Raw genomic sequence first — 13,346 nt, 5'->3', positions numbered from 1 at the left:
TGAGCTGTAATAGGGTGGGTATTGCTAGTAACATACTGAGCTCTAATAGGGTGGGTATTGCTAGTAACATACTGAGCTCTAATAGGGTGGGTATTGCTAGTAACATACTGAGCTGTAATAGGGTGGGTATTGCTAGTAACATACTGAGCTCTAATAGGGTGGGTATTGCTAGTAACATACTGAGCTCTAATAGGGTGGGTATTGCTAGTAACATACTGAGCTCTAATAGGGTGGGTATTGCTAGTAACATACTGAGCTCTAATAGGGTGGGTATTGCTAGTAACATACTGAGCTCTAATAGGGTGGGTATTGCTAGTAACATACTGAGCTGTAATAGGGTGGGTATTGCTAGTAACATACTGAGCTGTAATAGGGTGGGTATTGCTAGTAACATACTGAGCTCTAATACGGGTGGGTATTGCTAGTAACATACTGAGCTCTAATAGGGTGGGTATTGCTAGTAACATACTGAGCTCTAATAGGGTGGGTATTGCTAGTAACATACTGAGCTGTAAATTAGGGTGGGTATTGCTAGTAACATACTGAAGCTCTAATAGGTGGGTATTGCTAGTATACATACTGAGCTGTAATAGGGTGGTATTGCTAGTAACATACTAGCTAGGTGGGTATTGCTAGTAACATACTGAGCTGTAATAGGGTGGGTATTGCTAGTAACATACTGAGCTGTAATAGGGTGGGTATTGCTAGTAACATACTGAGCTCTAATAGGGTGGGTATTGCTAGTAACATACTGAGCTGTAATAGGGTGGGTATTGCTAGTAACATACTGAGCTGTAATAGGGTGGGTATTGCTAGTAACATACTGAGCTACATGGGGAGAGCCCAGGACTGTACTGTACCTATTGCCATTATATGAGCCTGTCAGCCTGTTTGACTGTATTGGATTATTTGGTGCTGTTGCACCACCTGCAGGAAAAGTATGTGTACTGCACCCTAGGGCTAATTGGCTAATTGCTGCTCCTTTATTGGCCCATTGGCTGCTCCGTCCTGTCAGTCATTGTGTGTGGCCCTTCCTTCCTGAGAGGTGCGGATCCCTTAGCTCAGGTAAATGCTTCCCCCCCTAATTAGTGAGGTTCCCCCTTTAATATACTATTACATGGTTGGAGCTGCCATGCTGAGATGAGTTTTGATTGGAAGAAGCAATACTGTACACAGTCTGACAGGAGTTACTATTAATTGCCAATGGGCTCTGCTGTAACATTTGAACCTCTCTCTGATTGGTGCGTTTCTCCCTGCAGCCCACTCATGCTGAACGACAGCAGCACCGCGCACCCCCCACCCAAGTACAGCCGGCAGTACTCGCTGGAGCACGTACATGGCAGCACCGCCTACCCGGTAAGTATGAATATGATTGGTGGATGATGTAATGGTATGAATATGATTGGAGGATGATGTAATGGTATGAATATGATTGGTGGATGATGATACAAATCCTGTTCACTCCACTTTTTCTAGTTTCTAAATCTTTTTGATGAAGTGTTTTCCCCCTGTGGCTGCCCCATGTTGGCCTGTTGCTAGGGATGTGGTAACCAGGCACCTGAATTGGTGGATAGATCATTCTCTGTTCGTGCCAATTACCATAGCAACCAAAGGGTTTAAAGATTGGAAGTTAAGTGGGAGGGGCCAGGATACACACAGCCCAGTAACGTAAAGTGAAAGTGTTTGCCGCTGGGGGTCAGTGACCCTAACAACCACATGACATCTGAAAACTGACACGTTGCTTCCTGTAGTCCCACCTGTGCCATAATGAAAATGAGACCCCAATTTCCCTGCCCCCCAGTGTCACCGCTCTGCTTTATGGTTCCAGGCCCCGGTCTCCGGATTCGCAGACTCCAGCCTCTACTCGCCGGACTCCTCGGCAGGACCAATCATATCCGACGTGACGGAACTGGCGGAATCCAGCCCCTCCCCCTCCCCGTGTCTCAGTTTGGAGGCGAGGTGAGCCGGGGTCCCGGGGCCGTGAGTGTGAGCCCCCCCTGCCGCTCCAGCCTAACATCCCCCTTATCTTTTAGCCCCAGTCCCGTGATTCTGATCAAGGAGGAGCCTCTGACGCCGTCCCACAGCCCCGAGCAGAGCCCTGCGCCCCCCAGAGTGGAGGACACCCCAGTCTCACCATCCACCTTCATAGACTCTATTCTGCAGGAGAGTGAGGCCAGCGTTTGCCCCGGGGGCAATAAGAATGAGGGGGTCTCACAGTCCAACCCCCCGGAGCCCTGCCTGAGTGTCGCCTGCCTAGACAAGTAGGTTGTGCCCCACGGGGGTTGTACAATCCATCTCCTGTCTGTAGAGCGCTGGGGGCACTGAGTGACAGCGGGTACCTGCACTTATTTAGCTCTGTATTCTCTCTTCCAATCGGCTCCTTATATGGTTTGTGGGTGCAGAGGGGAATTATTGCCCCAGACTCCCCCCCCCCCCCCCCCCCCTGAGGGAGTGAGTGGGGCTGAATGGTTCTGTTCCTTCCTTAGTGGCATTGGGTTAAAAGAACCCGGCGGGATTGTATTCTGACCCAAACACCCAGGGCCCCACCATCATTTTACTCTCATCCAATCAGATCTGAGGCCAGGAGGCTGCTCCACCCATTTATAGTCTGACTGTTACAGCTGCGGAGCTTGATTGGCTGGGTTGGGTGGGTTGGGTTTAATAGGGAACACGGTAGTGGTTGGCCAATGGGGGCCAACTGTATTCACCAATGGCCAATCAGAGGAGCCTATGAGAAGAGGCCAGGGGGAGTTGAAGGGAAATAGTTATTTTTCTGGTTGCTGCTGAGCGGTCAGTATTGAGTTCCCGGTACCCCCCATAACTGCCTGCCCTGGGGTAATTACCCCTAGTGTCGGTGTATATACCCCTAGCTGCCTTCTTTTAACTTGTTTCTGCCCCAGAGCCTTTCATTAGGTCTCCCTGTTGTGCCCCCAACCGTGTTATTGCCCATGCACCTGCGCCTTCCATCTCCCAGCATGCCCTCTCTCCCTGGTGTCACTGCTTTACTGTAATGCTGCGCTTACCATCTCCCAGCATGCCCTCTCTCCCTGGTGTCACTGCTTTACTGTAATGCTGCGCTTACCATCTCCCAGCATGCCCTCTCTCCCTGGTGTCACTGCTTTACTGTAATGCTGCGCTTACCATCTCCCAGCATGCCCTCTCTCCCTGGTGTCACTGCTTTACTGTAATGCTGCGCTTACCATCTCCCAGCATGCCCTCTCTCCCTGGTGTCACTGCTTTACTGTAATGCTGCGCTTACCATCTCCCAGCATGCCCTCTCTCCCTGGTGTCACTGCTTTACTGTAATGCTGCGCGTACCATCTCCCAGCATGCCCTCTCTCCCTGGTGTCACTGCTTTACTGTAATGCTGCGCTTACCATCTCCCCAGCATGCCCTCTCTCCCTTGGTTGTCACTGCTTTACTGTAATGCTGCGCTTACCATCTCCCAGCATGCCCTCTCTCCCTGGTTGTCACTGCTTTACTGTAATGCTGCGCATTACCTTATCTCAGCATGCCCCTCTCTCCCTAGTGTCACTGCTTTACTGTAATGCTGCGCTTACCATCTCCCAGCATGCCCTCTCTCCCTAGTGTCACTGCTTTACTGTAATGCTGCGCTTACCATCTCCCAGCATGCCCTCTCTCCCTGGTGTCACTGCTTTACTGTAATGCTGCGCTTACCATCTCCCAGCATGCCCTCTCTCCCTGGTGTCACTGCTTTACTGTAATGCTGCGCATACCTTATCTCAGCATGCCCTCTCTCCCTAGTGTCACTGCTTTACTGTAATGCTGCGCTTACCATCTCCCAGCATGCCCTCTCTCCCTAGTGTCACTGCTTTACTGTAATGCTGCGCATACCTTATCTCAGCATGCCCTCTCTCCCTAGTGTCACTGCTTTACCGTAATGCTGCACTTACCATCTCCCAGCATGTCCTCTCTCCCTAGTGTCACTGCTTTACTGTAATGCTGCGCTTACCATCTCCCAGCATGCCCTCTCTCCCTGGTGTCACTGCTTTACTGTAATGCTGCGCATACCTTATCTCAGCATGCCCTCTCTCCCTGGTGTCACTGCTTTACTGTAATGCTGCGCTTACCATCTCCCAGCATGCCTCTCTCCCTGGGTGTCACTGCTTTACTGTAATGCTGCGCATACCTTATCTCAGCATGCCCTCTCTCCCTGGTGTCACTGCTTTACTGTAATGCTGCGCTTTACCATCTCCCAGCATGCCCTCTCTCCCTGGTGTCACTGCTTTACTGTAATGCTGCGCTTTACCATCTCCCAGCATGCCCTCTCTCCCTGGTGTCACTGCTTTACTGTAATGCTGCGCTTTACCATCTCCCAGCATGCCTTCCTCTCCCTGGTGTCACTGCTTTACTGTAATGCTGCGCTTTACCATCTCCCAGCATGCCCTCTCTCCCTGGTGTCACTGCTTTACTGTAATGCTGCGCTTTACCATCTCCCAGCATGCCCTCTCTCCCTGGTGTCACTGCTTTACTGTAATGCTGCGCTTTACCATCTCCCAGCATGCCCTCTCTCCCTGGTGTCCACTGCTTTACTGTAATGCTGCGCTTTACCATCTCCCAGCATGCCCTCTCTCCCTGGTGTCACTGCTTTACTGTAATGCTGCGCTTTACCATCTCCCAGCATGCCCTCTCTCCCTGGTGTCACTGCTTTACTGTAATGCTGCGCGCTTTACCATCTCCCAGCATGCCCTCTCTCCCTGGTGTCACTGCCTTTACTGTAATGCTGCGCTTTACCATCGCCCAGCATGCCTCTCTCCCTGGTGTCACTGCTTTACTTGTAATGCTGCGCTTTACCATCTCCCAGCATGCCCTCTCTCCCTGGTGTCACTGCTTTACTGTAATGCTGCGCTTTACCATCTCCCAGCATGCCCTCTCTCCCTGGTGTCACTGCTTTACTGTAATGCTGCGCTTTACCATCTCCCAGCATGCCCTCTCTCCCTGGTGTCACTGCTTTACTGTAATGCTGCGCTTTACCATCACCCAGCATGCCCTCTCTCCCTGGTGTCACTGCTTTACTGTAATGCTGCGCTTTACCATCACCCAGCATGCCCTCGCTCTAGTCGGTTCCCATACTCTTGTCTTTATCTCTTTCAGCATTTCTAGCAGCCGCCAGATGTCTGAGGTCTCTCGTCTCTTCCCCACCTCCACCTGTTCTTCCTCTTCCTCCCTGCAGGGCAGAACGGACCCCGGGTTAGATATTTCTGTGTATGTTCCGTTGCACTTGGGCCGTTATATCTGCAGTCTCTTAGCGGCATCCAAAAACCGTATATTTGGGGCACTCTCCCACCCTAGCGCTCTGCCCCCGCTCACTCTCCCACCTTAGCGCTCTGCCCCCGCTCACTCTCCCACCCTAGCGCTCTGCCCACGCTCACTCTCCCACCCTAGAGCTCTGCCCCCGCTCCACCTCTTCCCACCCTTAGCGCCTGGCCCCCGCTCACTCTCCCACCCTAGAGCTCTGGCCCCCCGCTCACTCCCCCCCTAGAGCCTGCCCCCAGCTCACTCTCCCCACCCTACGCGCTCTGGCCCGCGCTCGACGTCTCCCCACCCTATGCGCTCTGCCCCCCGCTTCACGGTCTCCCGCCCTAGCCGCTCTGCCCCGCTCATCTCTCCCACCCTATGCGCTCTGCCCCCGCCTCAGTCTCTCCAGCCCTAGCGCTCTGCCCGCTCACTCTCCCGCCCTAGCGCTCTGCCCCCGCTCACTCTCCCGCCCTAGCGCTCTGCCCCCGCTCACTCTCCCGCCCTAGCGCTCTGCCCACGCTCACTCTCCCGCCCTAGCGCTCTGCCCCCACTCACTCTCCCACCTAGCGCTCTGCCCGCTCACTCTCCCGCCCTAGCGCTCTGCCCCGCTCACTCTCCCGCCCTAGCGCTCTGCCCCCGCTCACTCTCCCGCCCTAGCACTCTGCCCCCGCTCACTCTCCCGCCCTAGCACTCTGCCCCCGCTCACTCTCCCGCCCTAGAGCTCTGCCCCCGCTCACTCTCCCGCCCCTAGAGCTCTGCCCCCGCTCACTCTCCCACCCTAGAGCTCTGCCCCCGCTCACTCTCCCACCCAGCGCTCTGCCCACGCTCACTCTCCCACCTAGAGCTCTGCCCCCGCTCACTCTCCCACCTAGCGCTCTGCCCGCGCTCACTCTCCCACCCTAGAGCTCTGCCCCCGCTCACTCTCCCGCCCTAGCGCTCTGCCCTCCGGCTCACTCTCCCCGCCCTAGCGCTCTGCCCCCTGCTCACTCTCCCACGCTACCGCTCTGCCCACGCTCACGTCCTCCCCGCCCGGGTGCGCTCTGCCCACGCTCACTCCCCACCCCTAGAGCTCTTGCCCCCGCTCACTCTCCCCGCCCTAGAGCTCTGCACCCCGCCTCACTCTCCAGCAGCCCTAGCGCTCTGCCCCCGCTTCACTCTTCCCCACGCTAGCGCTCTGCCCCGCTCACATCCCCGCCCCTAGCGCTCTGCCCCCGCTCAACTCGTCCCGCCCCCTACGCGCTCTGCCCCCGCTCACTCTCCCACCCTAGCGCTCTGCCCACTGGCTCACTCTCCCCCCTATGCTGCTCTGCCCACGCTCACTCTCCCACCCTAGAGCTCATGCCCCCGCTGCTCATCCCCGCCCTAGCGCTCTAGCCCCCGCTCCATCCTCCAGCCCTAGCGCTCTGCCCCGCTCACTCTCCAGCCCTAGCGCTCTGCCCCCGCTCACTCTCCCACCCTAGCGCTCTGCCCACGCTCACTCTCCCGCCCTAGCGCTCTGCCCCCGCTCACTCTCCCACCCTAGCGCTCTGCCCCCGCTCACTCTCCCGCCCTAGCGCTCTGCCCCCGCTCACTCTCCCGCCCTAGCGCTCTGCCCCCGCTCACTCTCCCACCCTAGCGCTCTGCCCACGCTCACTCTCCCGCCCTAGCGCTCTGCCCACGCTCACTCTCCCGCCCTAGCGCTCTGCCCCCGCTCACTCTCCCGCCCTAGCGCTCTGTCCCAGTTAGAATACAATTCTGCCCCATTTTCCCCCCATGGAAGCAGGAAGCTGTAGCATGCAGATAGCCCATTGGCCACCAGAAAGGATTCCCTGTGCCCCAACTTGGCCTTTATTGCAGCTGTGACTCCATCCTTCAGCCACACAGGATTTGTTCCCCTACCCAGCCTTGCCCTACCTCACACAATTGCCCCTGTTGCCCCTTGGCCTCATGCTTCTCCCTTAACTGTAGGACGGAGCTGAATGACCACGTGGACAGCATTGACTTCAGCCTGGACAACCTGCAGAACCTGCTGAACGGGCAGAGCTTCAGTGTGGACACCAGTGCTCTATTGGATGTGAGTGGCTCCAACCCCCCAGAATTGTCCTATACGCACCCCCATGTGGTGCCCCCTCCCTCATTCCCCTGGGACCGTGGTACAGGCCTTACTGGGGGGCCTCATTGTGTCCCCTGGTTCCTCCATGCCCCTCACTCCCCTCCTGTTTCCCATAATCTTCATTCTGCTGTTTTCCCCCTTTCCCTCGTTCCTCTGCCCCCGAATTTTAGACCTGATTCAGGATCCCCAATTTCTATTCTGACCCCCATTCATTATTGTGTTATTTCAGCTCTTCAGTCCGTCCTTGGGAATCCCTGACCTGCCCCTGCCCGACCCTGACTCCAGCCTTGCCAGTGTGAGTATAATGGGCCCCATATGGATTGTGCAGTGAGTTCTGCCCCCCCCCGTGCCTGCTTGGAACAGCCCCCCTTTCCCCCTGCCTGTGTGCCATTGGCTAGTGCTGTACCTAATGCCCCGCTGTCTCTCAGATCCAGGAGCTGCTGTCGTCTCAGGATCAGAAGGCATCGGAGACAGTGGAGTCCAGAACACCTGACGCAGGTACCTGCACACACTGCTGCAATGCAGGCTTTGCCCACTAGAGGGCCCCCCCCAGGGCTGTTTTGCTCCTCCCCCTGTGCTTCACCCACGTCTCTCTCTCCCTGCAGGAAAGCAGATCGTCCATTATACGGCTCAGCCCCTCATCCTTATGGATTCCAGCGGTTCCGACCTGCCCATTCTGCTGGAGCTGGAGGGGGACGAGCCGTACGTTGCAGAAGAAGGGGATGATTATTCAGAGGATCCCACCCTCTCTCTGCTGTGTTGGGACCCCCAGAGCAAGCCGGCGGGCTCCAGCATCTCCTAGAATATGTGGGGACTTTACTGAAGTGCGTGTGGTAGTGCTGCTGCTGCCCCCCCATTCTGCCCCCCCATTCTGCCCCAGCGTCTGCATGCCAAAGGGACTGATCTTGCTGCAAGATGGACCAATCGGATGGCTGCTTTTGGCTTGTTCAGTGTGTCTTTCTAGTAGTGGAGCCTACTGCGTGCCTCTTTGGGAACGGGTCCCCCCGCTGCCTTGGTTAGGGGTGCAGTTTCCCTCCCACCTAGGGATCTGTGGGGCAATAGGGGCAGTACTTGCATAGAGTCACCAGGGTTCTGCATTTTTCAGCACTTATTAAGATTTGGGGCAATGCTTATTGTTTGGCCCCTTCATGTCATGTGACAAGGTGTGGAGTTTGGCTGAATCTGGGGATTTGGAGCAGTTCCAAGGAGGTTAGTTCTCTGGGGCAGTTTTGTGTTACTTGCCCTAAAAATCTGATTTGCTGCATTATCTTGTTTGCCCCCCTACACCCATACTGGGGCTCATTAGCCAGGAAAGTGGGTGCCACTGCAAAATATAGTTACCCCTTAACACCACCAGGGTCCTAATTCCATTCTGCCCCCCAAATTCATCATTGGGTCTCCTCTCCACTGCCGGGGTCTTCATCTTTCATAGGGGGTGCCGTTCCCGGTGCCCTTTGGGCTGGGGGGGGACCAGATCATTTGTATTTTGGGGGGCACATCTAAAAAATCCAACTGGAAGGGCCGCACTGATTGCAGTTGATTTCAGATGCCCTGCAGCATGTATTTATTAGATGCGCCCCTGAATCTTCAAGTGATCTGGTCACCCTACTTTGGGCCCCCCAGGCCTTTACACTGCCCCCTGTGTAGTACAGGTTTGGGAGATGCTAAATCCTGCCCTCTGTAATATCAGCGGCTCCTTCATCTTCATACTTGCCCCTCTCTCTTCAGCCCTTAACCCCGTGCTTCCTGCATAACATGAACCAATCTTTCCCCCATCTTCTCATGATACCCCAGCCAATGGTCTGTGGGTTGGTTGGCAAGTGGGTGGGGAAAATGGGCATTTGTATATACGGGCAGCACAAACATCATGTCTAATCTGGTGGCTCGTGGAAACATTGCAGTCTCCCAACGTGGCTTTACGTGGGCTGATCCTGTACAGAACCGGACCGGCCAGCCCACAAGCTCAACAGGCGGCTGCTACACAAGGGTTTGTACGTGCTCTGGCCCCCTGTTCTATTGTTACATTCATTGGGGCCAACAGCCTGAAACATCAGAACAGCAGGAGCCACCGACTGCCCGGGTACATAGACACGAGCTGGGGCCGGCCGGCCGGTCTCCGTGTACCAGAGAGAAAATCATACAAAGCTGCTTCTTTTAATTTAAAGCAGAACAGAGGGCGATCTGGTTCCAGACTGAACGTTGGTTCTGAATCAGCTACAGTGGGTTAAGATTAGGAAAGTGGAAGATCCTTCTGCGAGTGGCAGCGCACTATGGGCCTGCTGGTGTTGTGGAACCGAATATCTCATTAATCACCGCGCGCTTTCAGTTGTTGCCCTCAAAGTGTTCAACGACCCCCCCCCCCAGACTTTGGCAGTTTAATGTTAATCTCTTTCCACTGAATAAGAATCTTACAGATATAGTGATGTAGGTTAATAGGCAGCAGCTGCCACCAAAAATATCAGACCAGCCTCCTGAGGTGCAAAGATAAGAGTTTGGGATGTGAAGATCCTAGTGAAAAGACCAGTTGGTTAGGTTGCGGAGAATGAAGATCCTAGTGAATAGACCAGTTGGTTTGTGGAGAAGTGAAGATCCTAGTGAATAGACCAGGTGGTTGGGTTGTGGAGAAGTGAAGATCCTTTTGAAAGACCAGTTGGTTGGGTTGTGGAGAAGTGAAGATCCTAGTGAAAAGACCACTTGGTTGGGTTGCGGAGAATGAAGATCCTAGTGAATAGACCAGTTGGTTTGTGGAGAAGTGAAGATCCTAGTGAATACACCACTTGGTTGGGTTGCGGAGAATGAAGATCCTAGTGAATAGACCATGTGGTTGGGTTGTGGAGAAGTGAAAATCCTTTTGAAGGACCAGTTGGTTGGGTTGTGGAGAAGTGAAGATCCTTTTGAAAAGACCAGTTGGTTGGGTTGTGGAGAAGTGAAGATCCTAGTGAATAGACCAGTTGGTTGGGTTGTGGAGAAGTGAAGATCCTAGTGACAGACCAGTTGGTTGGGTTGTGGAGAAGTGAAGATCCTAGTGACAGACCAGTTGGTTGGGTTGCAGAGAATGAAGATCCTAGTGAATAGAGCAGTTGGTTGGGTTGCAGAGAAGTGAGGATCCTAGTGAATAGAGCAGTTGGTTGGGTTGCGGAGAAGTGAAGATCCTAGTGAATAGACCAGTCGGTTGGGTTGCAGAGAAAGAAGATCCTAGTGAATAGACCAGTTGGTTGGGTTGCGGAGAAGTGAAGATCCTAGTGAATAGACCAGTTGGTTGGGTTGCGGAGAAGTGAAGATCCTAGTGAGTAGACCAGTTGGTTGGGTTGTGGAGAAGTGAAGATCCTAGTGACAGACCAGTTGGTTGGGTTGTGGAGAAGTGAAGATCCTAGTGACAGACCAGTTGGTTGGGTTGTGGAGAAGTGAAGATCCTAGTGACAGACCAGTCGTTGGGTTGCGGAGAAGTGAGGATCCTAGTGAATAAACCAATTGGTTGGGTTGCAGAGAATGAAGATCCTAGTGAATAGAGCAGTTGGTTGGGTTGCAGAGAAAGAAGATCCTAGTGAATAGACCAGTCGGTTGGGTTGCGGAGAAGTGAAGATCCTAGTGAATAGACCAGTCGGTTGGGTTGTGGAGAAGTGAAGATCCTAGTAAAAAGGCCAGTCGATTGGGTTGCGGAGAAGTGAAGATCCTAGTGACAGACCAGTCGGTTGGGTTGTGGAGAAGTGAAGATCCTAGTAAAAAGACCAGTTGGTTGGTTTGTGGAGAAGTGAAGATCCTAGCGAATACACCAGTTGGTTGGGTTGCAGAGAATGAAGATCCTAGTGACAGACCAGTCGGTTGGGTTGTGGAGAAGTGAAGATCCTAGCGAATACACCAGTTGGTTGGGTTGCGGAGAAGTGAAGATCCTAGTGAATAGACCAGTCGGTTGGGTTGTGGAGAAGTGAAGATCCTAGCGAATACACCAGTTGGTTGGGTTGCGGAGAAGTGAAGATCCTAGTGAATAGACCAGGTGGGTGTCCTGTGCTGATCCTAATGAATAGCTGGAGTGGGTGGGCTGTGGAGATATGCAGATCCCAAGTGAGACCATAAGTTTGGGCTGTGGAGAGGCATTTATCTTAATGAAGAGACCAGTTGCGCTGTAGTGATGTCCAGATTTTAGGGTACAGACCAGTTGGTTGTGCTCTTTTATATTTTAAAATAAATGTCTAAACCACCATGATAAGATTTTATAATGTTGCCATCCAAGGAAGAAGCCCATGTCGATTCACTTTTAGAGTTGGCTATGGCAGAGCGACTGTTCTGGTTCTTCTCTTGGAGAGGACAGTGGGCCATGCCTCAGAAGTTGGAATTTCAGCAGCTGCAGTTGGGGCTTTGTAGGGGTGGGGCGGAGTAGCAGATAGTGCTTCTGGGTGCCAGGATACGTGGGAGAAAAGCTGGTACTCTGGAGACCAGGGTACGTGGGAGAAGAGCTGGTACTTCTGGAGACCAGGGTACATGGGAGAAGAGCTGGTACATTTGAAGACCAGGGTACTTGGGAGGGAAGGCCTTGGAGACCAGGGTACTTGGGAGGGAAGGCCTTGGAGACCAGGGTACGTGGGAGAAGAGCTGGTACTTCTGGAGACCAGGATACGTGGGAGAAGAGCTGGTACTTTTGGACACTATGGCTGCTGGTTGGGCACAGAGAAAAGGGCAGAGCAGTGAGGAGTTGTGTAAGGGTGGCAGGGTCGGGCCGCTGTGCCCCATTCCTGGTACATACGGTTGTCCTGGGTGAAAGACTGGGCACAAAGCACCTTTAACTCTTTATTGTGAGTGAGGGGTTTGTGTAGGGGTGGGGGCAGCGAGGGCAGGTCGGGCACAGGACTTGCCTCTGTATTTACTTACTAAATTGTTAATACGTGTGTTTTATTTGGGATTTTTACATTTTCTGTATATTCCTCTCTGTACAAATAATATAAAGTTGTGTATAAAGTCTTGGCCAGTTCTTTGTGCGACTCTGCGCCTCGGGGACAGCCCAGTAACCGGGCCGGGAAAGGCCTCGGCACCAGAACCATGGCGGCAGCAGCGCAAGGATATTATTTGGGCTTTTATCTACTATTTCCCCCCCATGGTGCCCCTCTGGGTCCAACGAGTAAAGGCCCCTCCCCTGCAGTCTTTGGGAGCCATCTTGTTCCTCACCATCAAACCAATTAAATCTAGTGACAGTAGTGCCCCCTATGGGTTATGGCTGCCATTTTCCTGTGACGCAGGTAATTATGGTAGATTGGCATGTGGTCCTGGGCCAACTCTGAACCTTGCTGGTAGCAATGCGATTGGCCATTTTGAGCCACAGGAGGAGCCTGGGAGCAATAGAACGTATATTTTGTGTACTGCCCCTAGGTTTCTACTGCGTGGGGGTACAACTGGGCAATTGGGCCCCTCCCAGGAACCAGAAGGTAAGTTCTGCTAGTGCTGTACCAGTATGTGAGAGGTACACATGCCCCCAACCCCCCCATTTATATCATTCCTAGTGGGGGGAGAAAGTAGGAGTTGGGGAAAAGTTCCACCTGTTACATTAGGGGGTGGAGTTACAACTTAGTGGGTCCCTTTAGTCCTAACGAGCCACATTCTCTCGTTACTGGTCCCAGAGCTCAAAGGGTTTTTTGGTCTCTTGAGTCAGTGTCTCTACCGACCAACCTACCTACCTACTGACCTCGTCACTTGCTGGGGTATAGCAGCTGCTCCCCTCATCTGTTATTATTCCTCAAACTGCCCCAGCTCCTCCCCCGGGATCTTCATTTCCATCTACCCCAGCTCCTCCCCCGGGATCTTCATTTCCATTATATCTCTACCCCAGCTCCTCCCCCGGGATCTTCATTTCCATTATATCTCTACCCCAGCTCCTCCCCCGGGATCTTCATTTCCATCTACCCCAGCTCCTCCCCCGGGATCTTCATTTCCATCTACCCCAGCTCCTCCCCCGGGATCTTCATTTCCATCTACCCCAGCTCCTCCCCCGGGATCTTCATTATTT

At 53.7% G+C, this 13,346-nt stretch overlaps 1 protein-coding gene across 7 annotated transcripts in view; it reads left to right on the top strand.

Annotated features, from left to right (window-relative positions):
- Nucleotides 1-12,305, top strand: part of hsf1 (heat shock transcription factor 1) — a 28,550-nt gene extending 16,245 nt beyond the window's left edge. For 3 of the 7 annotated variants that reach the window (XM_031903724.1, XM_031903720.1, XM_031903719.1), the window contains exons 8-15: nucleotides 1,260-1,356; nucleotides 1,829-1,959; nucleotides 2,034-2,261; nucleotides 5,116-5,226; nucleotides 7,207-7,312; nucleotides 7,581-7,646; nucleotides 7,780-7,849; nucleotides 7,957-12,305. In XM_031903724.1, the coding sequence (XP_031759584.1) occupies nucleotides 1,260-1,356; nucleotides 1,829-1,959; nucleotides 2,034-2,261; nucleotides 5,116-5,226; nucleotides 7,207-7,312; nucleotides 7,581-7,646; nucleotides 7,780-7,849; nucleotides 7,957-8,153 (1,006 nt within the window). In that variant the 3' untranslated portion in view covers nucleotides 8,154-12,305. The remainder of the gene's footprint in view (nucleotides 1-1,259; nucleotides 1,357-1,828; nucleotides 1,960-2,033; nucleotides 2,262-5,115; nucleotides 5,227-7,206; nucleotides 7,313-7,580; nucleotides 7,647-7,779; nucleotides 7,850-7,956) is intronic. The other 4 variants (XM_031903722.1, XM_031903721.1, XM_031903725.1 and 1 more) reach the window with 2 other exon arrangements.
- Nucleotides 12,306-13,346: the final 1,041 nt, after the last annotated feature.

The sequence above is a fragment of the Xenopus tropicalis genome, chromosome 6 (assembly GCF_000004195.4).
Source record: "Xenopus tropicalis strain Nigerian chromosome 6, UCB_Xtro_10.0, whole genome shotgun sequence".
In the NCBI taxonomy this organism is placed as follows: domain Eukaryota; kingdom Metazoa; phylum Chordata; class Amphibia; order Anura; family Pipidae; genus Xenopus; species Xenopus tropicalis.
The sequence above is the reverse complement of the archived record's forward strand: the minus strand, read 5'-3'. Positions and strand labels throughout refer to the sequence as shown.